Source organism: Dendrobium catenatum, unplaced genomic scaffold (genome assembly GCF_001605985.2).
Source record: "Dendrobium catenatum unplaced genomic scaffold, ASM160598v2 original_scaffold_61322, whole genome shotgun sequence".
NCBI classification, from domain to species: Eukaryota; Viridiplantae; Streptophyta; class Magnoliopsida; order Asparagales; family Orchidaceae; genus Dendrobium; species Dendrobium catenatum.
This window is the reverse complement of record NW_021379772.1, coordinates 446,666-460,813: the sequence shown is the minus strand read 5'-3', so window position 1 is coordinate 460,813 and position 14,148 is coordinate 446,666. Positions and strand designations below refer to the sequence as shown.

At 35.0% G+C, this 14,148-nt stretch overlaps 1 protein-coding gene across 1 annotated transcript in view; it reads left to right on the top strand.

The window, feature by feature from the left end:
• Positions 1 to 4,871: 4,871 nt before the first annotated feature.
• Positions 4,872 to 14,148, top strand: part of LOC110112918 (auxin response factor 15-like) — a 46,318-nt gene continuing 37,041 nt past the window's right edge. Inside the window, exons 1-6 of the mRNA XM_020845299.2 lie at positions 4,872 to 5,769; positions 5,858 to 5,914; positions 7,534 to 7,719; positions 7,843 to 7,927; positions 8,109 to 8,199; positions 8,284 to 8,448. Coding sequence (XP_020700958.1) covers positions 5,509 to 5,769; positions 5,858 to 5,914; positions 7,534 to 7,719; positions 7,843 to 7,927; positions 8,109 to 8,199; positions 8,284 to 8,448 — 845 coding nt within the window. The 5' untranslated portion in view covers positions 4,872 to 5,508. The remainder of the gene's footprint in view (positions 5,770 to 5,857; positions 5,915 to 7,533; positions 7,720 to 7,842; positions 7,928 to 8,108; positions 8,200 to 8,283; positions 8,449 to 14,148) is intronic.

Sequence of the window (14,148 nt, the reverse complement as noted above, 5' to 3'; positions counted from 1 at the left end):
AAGTTTTCTTTGATATAAAAATAACAAAACCCCAATTAATCTAAGCAAGTATACGTACTGAATCAAGTAATAAAGTGATAGAGTAGAGTATCAAACCCATGAAAATATATGCTTACATACAACAAACTATTATTGTTTACTCTAATAAAGAAATCAATAACATAATGTTCAATTTGGGACACATCTGTAGTATCGAGTGAGATATTGGGGCATTGTTACACCAAACACTTTGGCGCTTTAGACTATTTAGAATTTTCTGCATTTTTTAGTTTTGTCTGCACATAAATAACTAAAACAAAACTTTCACTGAAAATAATATACATAAAATAGTATGTTATTTACACTTATCACTATCACTGGGGACAATCAACTAATGGATTTAATGCTTGCTTTAGAATTAGCATTTGAATTGATCAATGAAGATCAATGATTGAAGGAATTTTAGTTTTTTCAATGATCATATCACTAAAAATCATTTAGTAATTTTTTGGTAATATATAATCACATATGTGAGAACACTTTGTATGCCTAATTACTATAATCAAACTTTATACGATGCATGATATTATTAAGTCCTAATATTTCTCTCCCTAAATGCTCTGAATTCCTCTTGATCACTCTTTATCTTGATTTTTATTTTAGATACTACATGAATATGGTAAATGAGCTTTGTCATAGTGAAATTGGTAATCAATATTAATAGAAAATGGTATGGGAGAAAGAAAAAAATTTGATTGTCACCAATGTAATAATTAAAAGAAAATACCATTTTTATGAACTTATGACTTCAAATGATATATTTCTTATAATTTATGGCAATATACAAAAAAAAAAACTTCAACAACAAGACATCATCATGGTGCTCTAGGCGCTGGGTACTTAGATCAAGAGAAACTCCCATGAAACTCTTAATTGTAAAATTGCTAATCTTACCTCATCTTGGTCTTCATGGATAATTCAAAGCAAAATCAAAATGGTTGAAGAATGGTGAAGATAATTTCAAATTCCTTTACTCTAAAATTTAGATTAGGAAAAATTACAATGACACTTTTATTATTATGGCTTTAGATGGTGATTTGGGCAGTACCATGAATTCCATTCATGTCACAGCTCAACTTTCAGAATTTGTATAACCCATGAACTCTTCCCACTCCTAATATCACCTACTTTCCCTTATCACTATTGTCCCTACTCAGCTTTCAGAATTTGTATAACCCATGAACTCTTCCCACTCCTAATATCACCTACTTTAACCTATCACTATTGTCCCTACTCTATTTAACCCGATCTCTAATGATGATATTAGAGCTGTTGTTTTCTCGAGTGACTCTTCTTCCTCCCCTAGCTCGGATGGATTCAATTTTAATTTTTATAAGGCTGGATGGCTCATTATTGGCCTATATCTTCGTAAAGTGGTTAATTCTTTTTTTGAGAAAGGCTACTTTCTTAGAAGTGTTAAGGAAACATACACTGCCATAAATCCTAAGAACAATCTTGCTGGTTCTATATTTTATTTTTGGCCTATTTCTCTGTGAAACACCATCTCCTAGACTATTTCAAAATTCTTGGCTTCTAGATTTAAACCCATCATGCCGCTCATTATTAACCCATCTTAGGCTACTTTTATAAATAAGAGAGTATATCGATAATGTTATTATTGCTACTGAACTTCTAGGGTATTTTTAAAATTGCAAGGGTTCTAACTTTATGTGTTCTAAGTTAGATATCAGAAAGGCTTTCAATTCATTTTCAAGGAATTCTTAATTGAGAGGATGGCTCAAAAGGGGGTTCGAACCATCTTTATTGCTTGGGTAAAGTCATGTATCTCGATTGTTCATTTTCTCAATTTATGTGGATAGGGCCTTGGAGGGGTATTTCTTCTCTTATTCGGATCTTAGGTAGGGATGTTCGTTAAGCCCCTATCTATTTTGCATTATTATGGACGCTTTTATCATGTCTTTTGGATTCCACAGTGAATGGGACTTGCTTTGAAGCCATTCAAATTAATGATTTCAATCTCTCGTATTTATTATATGATGATGATTTTTAGTTTTTGGGAATGCAATAGTGCAAAAATGTAATGTATTAAAAGGCATTCTATCCAAATTTGTATCTTCCACTGCCTAGCTCTTAACCTTGAAAAAAGCCCAATTATTATACAACAAAAGTTCCCTCATGCTAATGAGATATGTATTGTCCTCAATATTCCTACCTTCAGCTACATAATTTCATATTTGGGTATCCCTCTCCCTATTAAGAGAGTTCATCTCTACGACTTCTAACTTCTTATGGATATTATCATTAAAAAGCTTTCTTATTGGAATGCTAAATATCTTTATTTTGCAGGCATACTTCAATTCCTTAGATACACTTTTTTTCAATACAAAGCTTATTGGATATGCAGTGCCACTATGACTAAGTTTTATCGTAAACAAATAGCTAAACTATCAACTAAATATCTATTTTTTAGGGATTTAAATGCTAAGAAAATGCATATGGTATCTTGGTCAAACACTTGCAAATCGAAAAAGCTTGTTGGGCCTGGGACTTCTAGTTATTCTAGGGCTTAGATTTGCTTTTAATTGCTCTATTATTTCAAGGACGTATAATGCCCCCTCTCCTCTTTTGACTTGGTTGGTCCTCAGATACTGCTCTCCTTAGAAACCTCCTTCTATTGTCTCTTCCTCTATGTGAAAAAGTATATGTGAAACTGCAATAAAGGTAAAAGGTAAATTCATCTTTAACGTGATTGTTAATTATCTTATCTCTCTAATGTGGTTTGTTTGGCTGATTTACCTCAACACCACACTCTTCTTAAATGATCTTTTTCCCCTGAAGCATTGCTCTTGGATCTTTTTGACATTAATGGCTAGAGGCTTCTTTCTGAACCACATGTTACAATAAAAAATGCTATTTTTCCATCCCTATTACTCGAGATGGTTGTGTTGATTGTTTGAAATGGACTTCAGTGAATAGTGGCACCTTTACTTCTTCCTTGTGGGAGTTTTATAAGGATCATAGTCTATTTTCTTGGAAAAATTCAGTCTTGTACAAGCATTTCCCTTTGCTACTTTATTTATGGTTGGACGTGTTTTGTTGGGGGGATTGAAACTGCTGATGTGTTAAATAAGAGGAATATTGGGTGGATCATTTATGCTATATTTGCAATTCTTAGTTTGAAAGTTTGTCTCACATCTTCTTTGAGTGTGAGTTCACTTACTATATTATCACCGATCTTCTTTCATGCTTAAATTCTTTCCTCCTTTGACCAAATCTTTGTCAAGTGGTCGATTTTTTGGCTAAAGGTGGCTCATTCATTATATGGAAAGTATAGTTTTTATCCGCTCATACTTTGGTGTTCCGTTTATCATATATGGAGTGAGATAAAAGATAGAAAATTTGGGAATAAATTTAATAGCACAACCACTATTCACATTATCATTAGAAAGGTTGTCTCTGTTAAAATTGTTGGATGGAAAAATGGGGAGAAATTTAAGAATTTGCTATTTGGTCTTGAATAAATTTGGGTGCTACCAGTCTCTGGTTCATGAGCCTCGGTTATTACCTGTTGCTTCCCTCTATATGTGACGATTACTATGTTAGGTTTGCGGCCTTTCAAGTATTATTTTTTATGAACGAGATTTTTGGATGCCATGGACGATGATGATATCCCATCATGGTATCCCCTTGGACAGTCTTTGGGAAACTAGGTGTCTCCCTGTATCTGAATTGCAACTGATTAATCATTTTGCTTACTTATATGAGTCCTGGCATGACAATGCTTTTCTTTTTTCATTTTACTTTCTTATTGTTCAATGCTTTCATATGATCCCTCATAGTAGATTTTTGTGATTATGCCTTCAATGGCTAGGTTTTTATGGGCCTTTGCTCTGTTTTGTTTGAGCATTGATTGTCTCTTCTGATTTTTCCTTATATATTTTTGCTTTTAACTTTTCTTTACTAAATGATTTACCCCTAATTAAAAAAAAAAAAACTCCCGTCTTAGCAACTATGGCTATATATCAAAATTGAGTCACGGGTTGGGTTCAGATTCAACCCGGAATGGACCTGACACCAGTTGGGTCAACCCATAACTGACCCTTTTTGAAAACGGGTCAGTTTTTCGGACCAGAACCCGACTCACTTCTAGTCCGGATCAACCCGACACGACCCATAACCTAGGACAACAAGAATTGGCGTCTGCCTTCACGCGACGTTGGTTTTAGGTAATGTGGAGATAGCGGGACGACGAGCATTGAATCGCGAGGGACCGATGTCTGAGGGCATGCAGTGGCGATTCTTAGCCTCTTAGGTCGCGAGGCGTCGAGGTCTGAAGGGCATACGAGGCCTGCAGGCAACCCATGACTATGATGCTTATGCAAACTAAGGCAAGGTGACAAGAGACTCCACGGCTGGACAGCGGGACAATGAGCAACTCGACCCGAACCAAGGCGACGAGCGACTCGACCAGACGATGCCAAAACGAGATGCGACCAAATCGAGACGCCGGGTCAACCTGAGTTGGTTCGGGTTGCCGGATCAATCCGAACCCGACCCAATTTTTGAAACAAATTAGAATCTCGAATCCGAACCTATTTTTCAAATGAATGGGAAATTTTTAAATCATATTAAATATTGATATCCCTATGCCACATTAAATAATTCCCGGTAAGAAAAAAAAAAAAAAAATCAGACCACGGTGAGACACAGCACCCGGAAAAACAGACCGGCTTCACGTCTTTTCTGCTGTACTGCAATAAGTAAGCAGCAGAGACCATTGAAGTAAACAGACGTAAATTAAAATAATATTAACTAGCTACGGATTTCATTTTTCGGGGGGCAAAAAAAAAAAAAGAAAAAAATAGAAGAACTGAGTCCCCAGCCACATCCTAAGGCTGACTCCCTCTCCCCACACAACCCACCCTACCCCATAGTAGCTGACCTCTGCGCGGACTCCTGGCATCAACAGCACCACCAACAGAACAGCTGCTCCTTGGCAGTCCGAAGCCGTGGGCATGCGGGACCCACAATCTCGTTCTCCTCTCCCGAAGAGGAAAGAGTAAAGTAATCGTTACATCACTCTCTCCCTCGATGTTTCCCATGCTTGTTCTTATGTTTCTTCTGCATCGAGATTAAAGATCAATACTGGAGAGCAGCAGTGCTATAACTCGGTGCAGAAGCAGTAGGATTGAAAGGGGAGAGCTTGCAGAGGCATGGTTAGCCCGTCGTTTGTGATGCCTTCGCTTTTGGCAAAGCTGATGTTATAGGAGAAGGGAAATAAGCCCTTCTTTCTCCCAAGATCATTTCCAATTGTCTTTCTTCAAGTGGGAGAAAGACCTAATTGTGAAGCACTCTTCCCCTTCCACTCCCTTTTCGTCTCACATGGCGAGGTTGATGGCACTACTTCCTGGAAGCCGCTAATTGCTCTTGCTGCTGGTTATTCTGTCCTTTTGCTCCTTGTTTCTGGTTGTCTCTGTGAGTTGAGGGAGGGCCTGTCGAATAAGTGTGATGGGAATCGATCTGAATACGGTTGATCAAGAACAAAATGATGAGTCCGCGGAGCACTCTGCTGCCGATGCCGGTTCAGTATGTCTCGAGCTGTGGTACGCCTGTGCAGGGCCGTTGATATCTCTGCCGAGAAAGGGAAGCGTGGTGGTTTACCTGCCGCAGGGGCACTTGGAGGTCCTTGGAAAAGGAGGAAATGGGATGATGATGCGTTGCGATGTTCCCCCGCATGTGTTCTGTCGGGTCGTTGACGTACAGCTGAGAGTGCGTCGTATTCCCCACTTCCCCCGTTTTTAGTTCAAAGGATTTTGTGGTGTTGATGGATTCAAAAATGGAATGCTATTTCTTGCAGGCAGAAGCCGTGACTGATGTGGTCTACGCGCAGCTCTCTCTGGTTGCTGAGAGCAAGGTTGTTTCTTGCATTCCCTCTACTTAGTCTTGCTTCCTTGCATCCTAATTTGATTTTATTACATGCTAGTTTATTTTGAAGATTTTTTTTTTTTTCTACAGATGGCGCTTTTCATATGCGTTTATTGTGCTCTTGGTACTTGGTGAAGCTCTGCTTCTTATACGCGTTTAGAGATGCTTTTTTTGTTTGCGTTTGGATGGTAGTAATTTGAGTGAAAGGAAAAAAAAAAAAAATTAGCTATGGTTGTATGTTCATAACCAATCCAAAAATTATCAGGCCTTCATTTCTTTTCCCTCTATTCCCTTCATTCCAAACAAATCTTCTTTTTTAACAGGGCATTTGTGGTCAATCAGTGCTGTATTAACAAAATTTTTAAAATTGCTTACTGCACGACCACTCAAATGATAAAGTTCCAAGAGAAGTGCTATGGAGAGTTCTTGAAAAAAAAGGAGTCAATAATGCTTATATTCAAACATTAAAGATATGTATGCAGGAGCTATTACTTGTGTTCAAACACAAGGTGGATTGACCAAGTATTTCCCTATTTCGGTTGGGTTACATCAAGGATCAGCCTTAAGCCCATATCTTTTTGCTGTAGTCATGGATGTTCTCACTAGACATTTGCAAGAGGATGTACCTTGGTGTATTGTTTTTGCTGATGATATTCTTCTTGTTGATAAGACTAGAGAGGGAGTAGAAGGTAAACTTAAATTATGGAGGTCAACCTTAGAGTCTAAAGGTTTTCGCTTGAGTAGATCTAAAACGGAATATATGGAGTGTATTTTTAGTACTAATAGACCTAGTGAGGGGATTGTGACTTTGGGCGATCAAGTCATTAATAAGAGTACATGTTTTAGATATCTTGGATCTATTGTTCAGAGTGATGGTGAAATAGATGGGGATATTTTGGATGGTTGAAGTGGAGGAATGCATCGGGCTTGTTATGTGATATAAATGTACCCCTCAAATTTAAGGGAAAATTCTATAAGATGGTAGTGAGGCCTGCAATGCTTTATGGTGCCAAATGTTGGCCTTTAAAAGAGAAGCATAATACTAAGTTAAGTGTGGCAGAGATGAGGATGCTCAGGTGGATGAGTGGCTTTACCCTTAGTGATAGGATACGAAATGAGCATATACGTGAAAAGGTTGGAGTAGCTCCAGTAGAAGATAAGATTAGAGAAAGTCGCCTTAGATGGTGTGGTCACATAAAACGGCGGCCTTGTGATGACCCGGTTAGGAGAGTAGAGCTATTAGATTTGACTTATGTTAAGAAAGGTAGGGGTAGACCTAAAAAGACTTGGTTAGAAAGTATTAGGAATGACCTTTCTTTAGTAGATTTAAACGAGAATTTGACTTTTAATAGGACACAATGGAGAAAAAGGATTCATGTAGCCGACCCCACGTAGTGGGATAAAGGCTTGATGTTGTTGTTGTTGTTGTTGCTTACTGCACGACCACTGACGAAAAATGTTGGTGTAGATTGTTTGAAATCAGTTCTTTATTCTCTATTTTCTCGCGCTTATTCTGATTATGAGTTCAGCCGTGGTATTTCCCGCAAGGATTCGCCCTGTTAAGATACTAGTTTCAAGTTTGTTTGAGAGAAATTACTGGTTTTGCAGGAGGCCATGAAGCAGTTTCAAAATGGGAAAGCAGATAAAGAAGGGGAAGAATTGGATGAGATGAATAGCGGGGATAAATCACCAACCCCTCACATGTTTTGCAAGACCCTCACTGCCTCAGACACTAGCACACATGGTGGCTTTTCTGTTCCACGCCGCGCTGCTGAAGATTGCTTTCCTCCCCTGGTAAATTGGCTATTTGTTTTTTATTGCATGTATTGATAGTTGAAAATCCTAGTCCTTATAATTGCAACATTTTCTTCTTCTGATGCTTGACGAGCCTTTTATATTTTGATGTTTTTGATATAGGATCACAAACAGCAAAGACCTTCTCAAGAGCTTGTCGCTAAAGATCTGCATGATGTTGAGTGGAAGTTTCGGCATATCTACCGAGGTATTTGCTGATGAAACTATAAACATATTCTTGACTTTTACATTGTTTCACATGTCATCTGTAATCTAAGTTAACTTGTCCAAGTTTTCTTTGTTGATGCCTATTGCTTTATCGCGTCTATTATGAAAATATACTATAAAAAAGTGAACTGATGAAAGTAATGCATATAAAATCTTACCAGGGCAACCCCGTAGACATCTACTTACAACAGGATGGAGCACATTTATCCATAAGAAGAAACTTGTTGCAGGGGATGCTGTGCTTTTTCTCCGGTAGGCTTACAAAGAATTATGGTGAAATGCTTATACTTCATCACGTAAGATCTTTTTAGTAGCCAGCTTTTCTAAGTTTTGTAGGGGTGATGATGGCGAGCTTAGATTGGGCATTCGAAGAGCTTCTCAACTCAAGGGGAACCTTTTTCACCAAACACCTGCTAGCTTGAATTTAGAAATTGGTACTCTATCATCCCTGAAAAGCACTGTCTCCACAGGAAGCATCTTTCAAGTTAAATATAATCCAAGGTAATGTTACCAAGCCTGACAGAACTCTTCATGTACACTTAGCAATGGCTTGGTTTGATGTTAAATGAAATATTTTGAGTTGTTTGTTTTTTAAAGGCTATAAATGTTTCTTCTATAATTTTCTTTGGTTGATTGAAATGTTCGGAAGTTAAAACTGCCGGCTTTAAATTATTATGAAACTAAATCTTTCAAACCCTTTGGTTTATTTGAATTGTTCTTCTAGCTTATATTTAGATCTGTATTAATCCTCTTTCTTTTTTGGATGTTACGAGAAATACATTAAATTTAAAAGCCCTTTATGGATCTAAGGACACATTAGGGAAAATAGAGATTCTTAGCTTTTGAACTTGTGTTCCGGATAGGTTGACCATGTAGAAAATTTATTCCAAATTTATTAAATGATTTTTAGTTTATTAGTTTTTAGTGCTTTGCAACTCCGTAGATGTGATGTGCAATGCTAGCATGGCTTAGTTAATTATGAATACATAAATGGAGAAGTGTTTCTAAGAGTATTTTGTGATAAATATATCTTTGAGATTTAAAGATAAAGTTTATAATACTGCAAATTCGTAAAATTATAGGGATGTGATTGTAAGATAGCAAAAAATTGATTGGTAGTTGAGTGTAGCCAAAGTAAGAATGTTAAGATGGAGTGTGGCAAAAGATAAATTAGGGAGTGATTATATTAGTGGAACAGTTGGAGTTATATTTATTGAAAGATGTGATAGGTAAAAATAAAGTTTGGTGGTTTGTGCATATTTGATGAATGATGCAAAATACAACTATTAGATGAGTAGATAAAATAAATATCATGTGATTAGGATAGAAAATGGATAGACGCAATTTAACATGGGTGGAGGTTCTTAAATATTTGTTTATGAATAATAAAGTTACATTAGGCTAAACTCAACAAAAATGAATGAAAGTGAGGGGAAGGCTAATTAAAGGTAATGATTACAATGATTAAAGTTAGATGAGAATGCTATTATGAGAATTATTAAATGAGGGTTTGATGAAAAATCATTTTTTTAAAATACTTAAATTAAAATAAGCACAATTCTGAATAGTGAACTTGAGTTAGTCTTGAAGAAGATTCATAAATGTAAAAAATTATAGATTTAGAGATGATCTGCATTCTAAGATGTTAAGAACTTGGGTTGGTATTTTAGTTTGAAAATTTTAGAAAATAAATGCCATATCAAATGGATAGAAAATAAGTATTTTGGTATCAATATTTTATTAGAAAACAATGTTAAGGATTCTAATAATATTGAGAAATCATACTTATGACCAGTACAATTTTATTACTAACTTTGCCTAGGTCAAGTTAATCAGATCTCGCAATCATTTTAAACTAGGTTCAAATAAGTTGTCAAGTAATTGAATTAACTTGTCATAAAGTTAAAATTGCCAAAGTACTAATGATCTTATTAATGACTCATCAATGCTACCCGACAAATCTATTCGATGATCAACTATTATGTCCATTTAATGTCAACAAATCTTATATTTGTCCTTGAGATCTTTTGTATTAGGCACACCAATTCACTTTTGAACTCACCCAAATATCAAGGTTACTTGGAAGCTCTAAGTGAAGTCAGTGAAGATTCCACCGAAAGCTTTATTCTCAAAGGATCATTCTTTACTTGGAGCTCATCATGAGCTCTCTATTTATACTTTGATAGGTTACTAGCTAGTTAGATTTATTTTATTTTAGCATGAATGTTATGCCTTTGTAGTTTTTTTTAATTGCTTAATTTTAGGCTTTCCTTTTGTACTATTCTTTAATCCATGCCTATATAATATAGGGTTAGAGGAAGGGCCTTACTTATTCATTCTTTAGATCAATCTTGTACTTTCTAGTTTCTAGTAGTTCAGTTGAAATCCTAGAGCTTCTCTTTATGAACTCTCTTTTTTTGTTTAGTTTGGTTCACTTGTTAATAAAATTTTGGTGTCACCCACATTCAAATTTGGATCCATCATTCTTCTAAATACGGTGGGTGTGGATGATGCCTATAACAAAAAGTTAAACAATGGATCATTCAAATGTGAGTGAAAGATCCTTGCAAGAAGAGAAACAAAAAATTTTCACATTGAAATTACTAAATCAACTTGAAGATTGCTTAACAAATGTGAGCTAAGGAATCTCATAAACCTTTTGCAAAATATCTATCTTATTCGTCATGTATGAGAATATAACTTTATAACTTTTTCAACTCATCCGTTGACATTGATTTTGTGTTCCTTCATCATGCTCCATTGAAGGATCTTCTTCTCACCAAAAACTCTTCACTAAGTCAACCCATGTTTTTTCTATCCAAAGTATAAGAAGTCAACCTTAACCAATGATAAAAATACTTATATTTAAATCTTATAAAGAGAAATAAGATCCAACAAATTGCATTGCTCTATTTGAATCAATAATTTTTCTGCTTTAAGCGATGTTATCAAACGCCATCTACTTTTCACAACATTTAAGGAAGTATCATTAAGATGGTTCTCAAGCCTTTCTCTTTAAAGCATCAGAAGTTTTTTGGAGTTCAAGTGATTTCTTATCACATAATTTGCCAAAGCTCAAAGGTCTTTGAAAAATTTGTACATCTTTCTAAATTTTAGAGAAGAATTGGGTGACTATCTTTAACATTTCATCGCTTGTTTTGATTATGAAATCTTAAATATCAGAAATTCAGAACTTCTTGGTTGCTCAAACTACACTTATGTTGCACTTTAGAGAAGTACCATTCAGATATGTGCTTAGATTTTATCAACCTAAGAGTTTGGTTGAGTTATTATTATTTCTCAATTTCTATGATGCACCGACTCACCTTCATAAGAAGGTATGCAGTATAGGACATGTGTTGGACACGAGCACTCGTCTCACACGACTGAGACATGTGTTAGATATAGCTGGAAACATGTAGGACATGGCCGAAGTATACTTGATTAAAATAATATTTAAGTTTTAACGAACACACTTATCAGGATAAAATTATTTAAAATATAATTCTTTTAATATTAATAGTCATTTTAATTAAATAAAATGAGTTGTTCATCCCATATCTCGTTGAATAGCTGCATATGCTCTAGGGTTATCCTGTATCGCTTCGTCTTTATTGTCTTTTTCATTTACATGGGCAAGCGAGGGCGAACGAGCCTGATATATCGATTGGAGCTTGCGTCTTCGTCATCTTCTTTGTTTCTGCAGGCATGCGAGGCCGAATGAGTGATTGAAGGTTGGTGCTCATCGTCTTTTTCATTTTCGTAGGTAGGCGAGGCCAAATGAGCCCAGTACGTTCAATTGAAGCTTGCTCGCTTGTTGTCGTTTGTGTTAGACTCATTCGATTGAGGCTTGCGTTTGCTTTGTCGAATTTATCTTGCCATCTTCTTGATTTCCAGTTTGTTATCCTCTCATTTCTCATGTTCTTATCATTAAGTAGCCGCATACGCTCTCATCTACACTCCCGATGGCGATAAAGTCCATCCATAAGAAGTTGAAGACGTCCTCTAAGGTTTGGCACTGTTTTACTTCGCTGTTGCTTGTTGAAGGTAACTTATTTAATAATGTAGAATTTAAGTAATATTGATCATGCTTCTTGTTTTGGACTTCTCACTCAATTGGCATAGGAAAAACATGATCCAGCTTATTTCTACATAAATATGTGGAAGTGAGTTTCAAAAATAAATTTCATTAGGTTGATCTTCAAAAGTGAGCTCTATTTGTTTATCAGTCTCACTTCTTACAAATTCGATTCTTGTTTTTGTTTTACAATATTTCATTATTATAAACCTTCTCAATAACCTCTTATTTAGTTATTATTGTAAATTAAAAATATTACATCCCATTAATATCATGTTTATTCTATTTCTATATGTTGAATAAAGAATGTGGTTTTCTAAACCTTATAATGAAAACTCACTTTTGACCTTAAAAAGAAAATTAAAAAATAAGTAAAAACATTTCCATTCTATTTCTAGCAAGCAAATAATATGTCTAAGGTAACAGATTTGATATCGTGTTTGGATTGCTTGTTGGAAGACTAATTTGTAACCAAGTGTACTTTTCATCAAAGCTATTGACTATTTAAATTTTGCATTGTATTTGGAACACAAACGTTTGACCCTACTATTCATGCTAGTCTATTAATTCAATTTTTGAGGTTTTCAGCTTATTTTATTAAAATTACTTATCTTTCTTATATTCCTTTTAGTTTCTTTAAGAGGATAATGAGCTCTAACGGTGGTGGAATTGGGAATGGTTATGGTTCAACAAAGTTTGATATTGAAGATAACAATTCTTTGTGGATTCTTGTAACAAAATTAAGAAAATCTTTTAAAGGTGGTTGTAATATTGCATTCAAATGTAATTACTGTAATACAACTTCTTAAGGACCATACTCCAGAGTTAAAAGCCCTTTTTTTAAGAATGGTTTGTGATGGAATTAAAAGTTTTCCTAAAATAAGTTTTTCATAGTTAATTGAATTGCAAAAGAAAATTAGTGAAGATGAGCAAAGGATCAGAAGAGATCTTCCTAAAATGACACCGTTGTGAAGTACTCATACTTCATGTCCTTCCTTATCTTCTTCTATTCAAGCTGATGATGTTAATGTCATTAAAAGACCATTTAGGATGGAGCGATATGATTCCAAGAAAAGAAAATCGGTTGCAGATAATTCTTTTGAAAAAAAATATTTAATTTGCAGTGAGAGAGCAACTAGATGGAGAAATAACAATGATGATTTATTTAGGTGATCTTTTCTTTAACCTTGCAAGGTATTCTCACTACAAGAATGTGCTTACTTTTGCTTGCAATAAAAATATTGCAGGTTACAGCCACCTACAATGTTATTAGAACAAAGTTATTGCAAAAGGAGAGGTCACTTAAACTAAAAAAAATAGTATGAAAGAAGAAAAGAGTTAGTTTGATTTGTGATGGGTTGACAAACTCACCACTCATCAATTTTAATCTATAACAAAGAACTTTCCAATGTTCATTAAATTTATCAACTATGAATGGAAATATAAAGACACATTCTTTATTTCTAATTTGATCATAGAGGTAATTATGATGGTTGGACCTTCAAATGTCATTCAGGTTATTATTGATAATGAATCAGTTTATAGAGAAACATGCCTACTTGTAGAGCAAGTATATCGTCACATTTTCTAAACATGTGCTAGGCATTCTTAATATTATTCTGAATATATTTGTGTAGCTAAAAAAGCTAAGACAAATTAAGTAACTTACAATAAATGTTATTGGATCATAGTGATTGCAGGTGATTCTTTTTTAATATGCTGCATAGCCCATGATCAGGATAGGTTTCAAAATATTATTGAGATTTGGAAAGGTTATGAAGTTTCAGTTAATCATTTTTTCAATTGACTCTAAGCGTGCTTTTAATGATTTGTTCCACTGTTAAACAAGCTGATGAAATATATATCCTCGCATGATGAGCTCAAAATGCAAAGAAAAGTTGTGGTTTTTTTTTTGTATTAATCGTCAGGATATTCATCTCTTGTTATTGTTGGAAATTCAAAGTGCTTTTGCCAAGATATTGAACTCTTTTTAATGCGCTTGCACAAGCTGTTGCGTTTTGTGCTCATTCAAGAACATTTGTAAGTTCATGTGCTTTCAATACTCATTCGATTACATCTTATAGCTCTCCTTCAAATCTAACTTCCCCTTCCTCGGTACAACT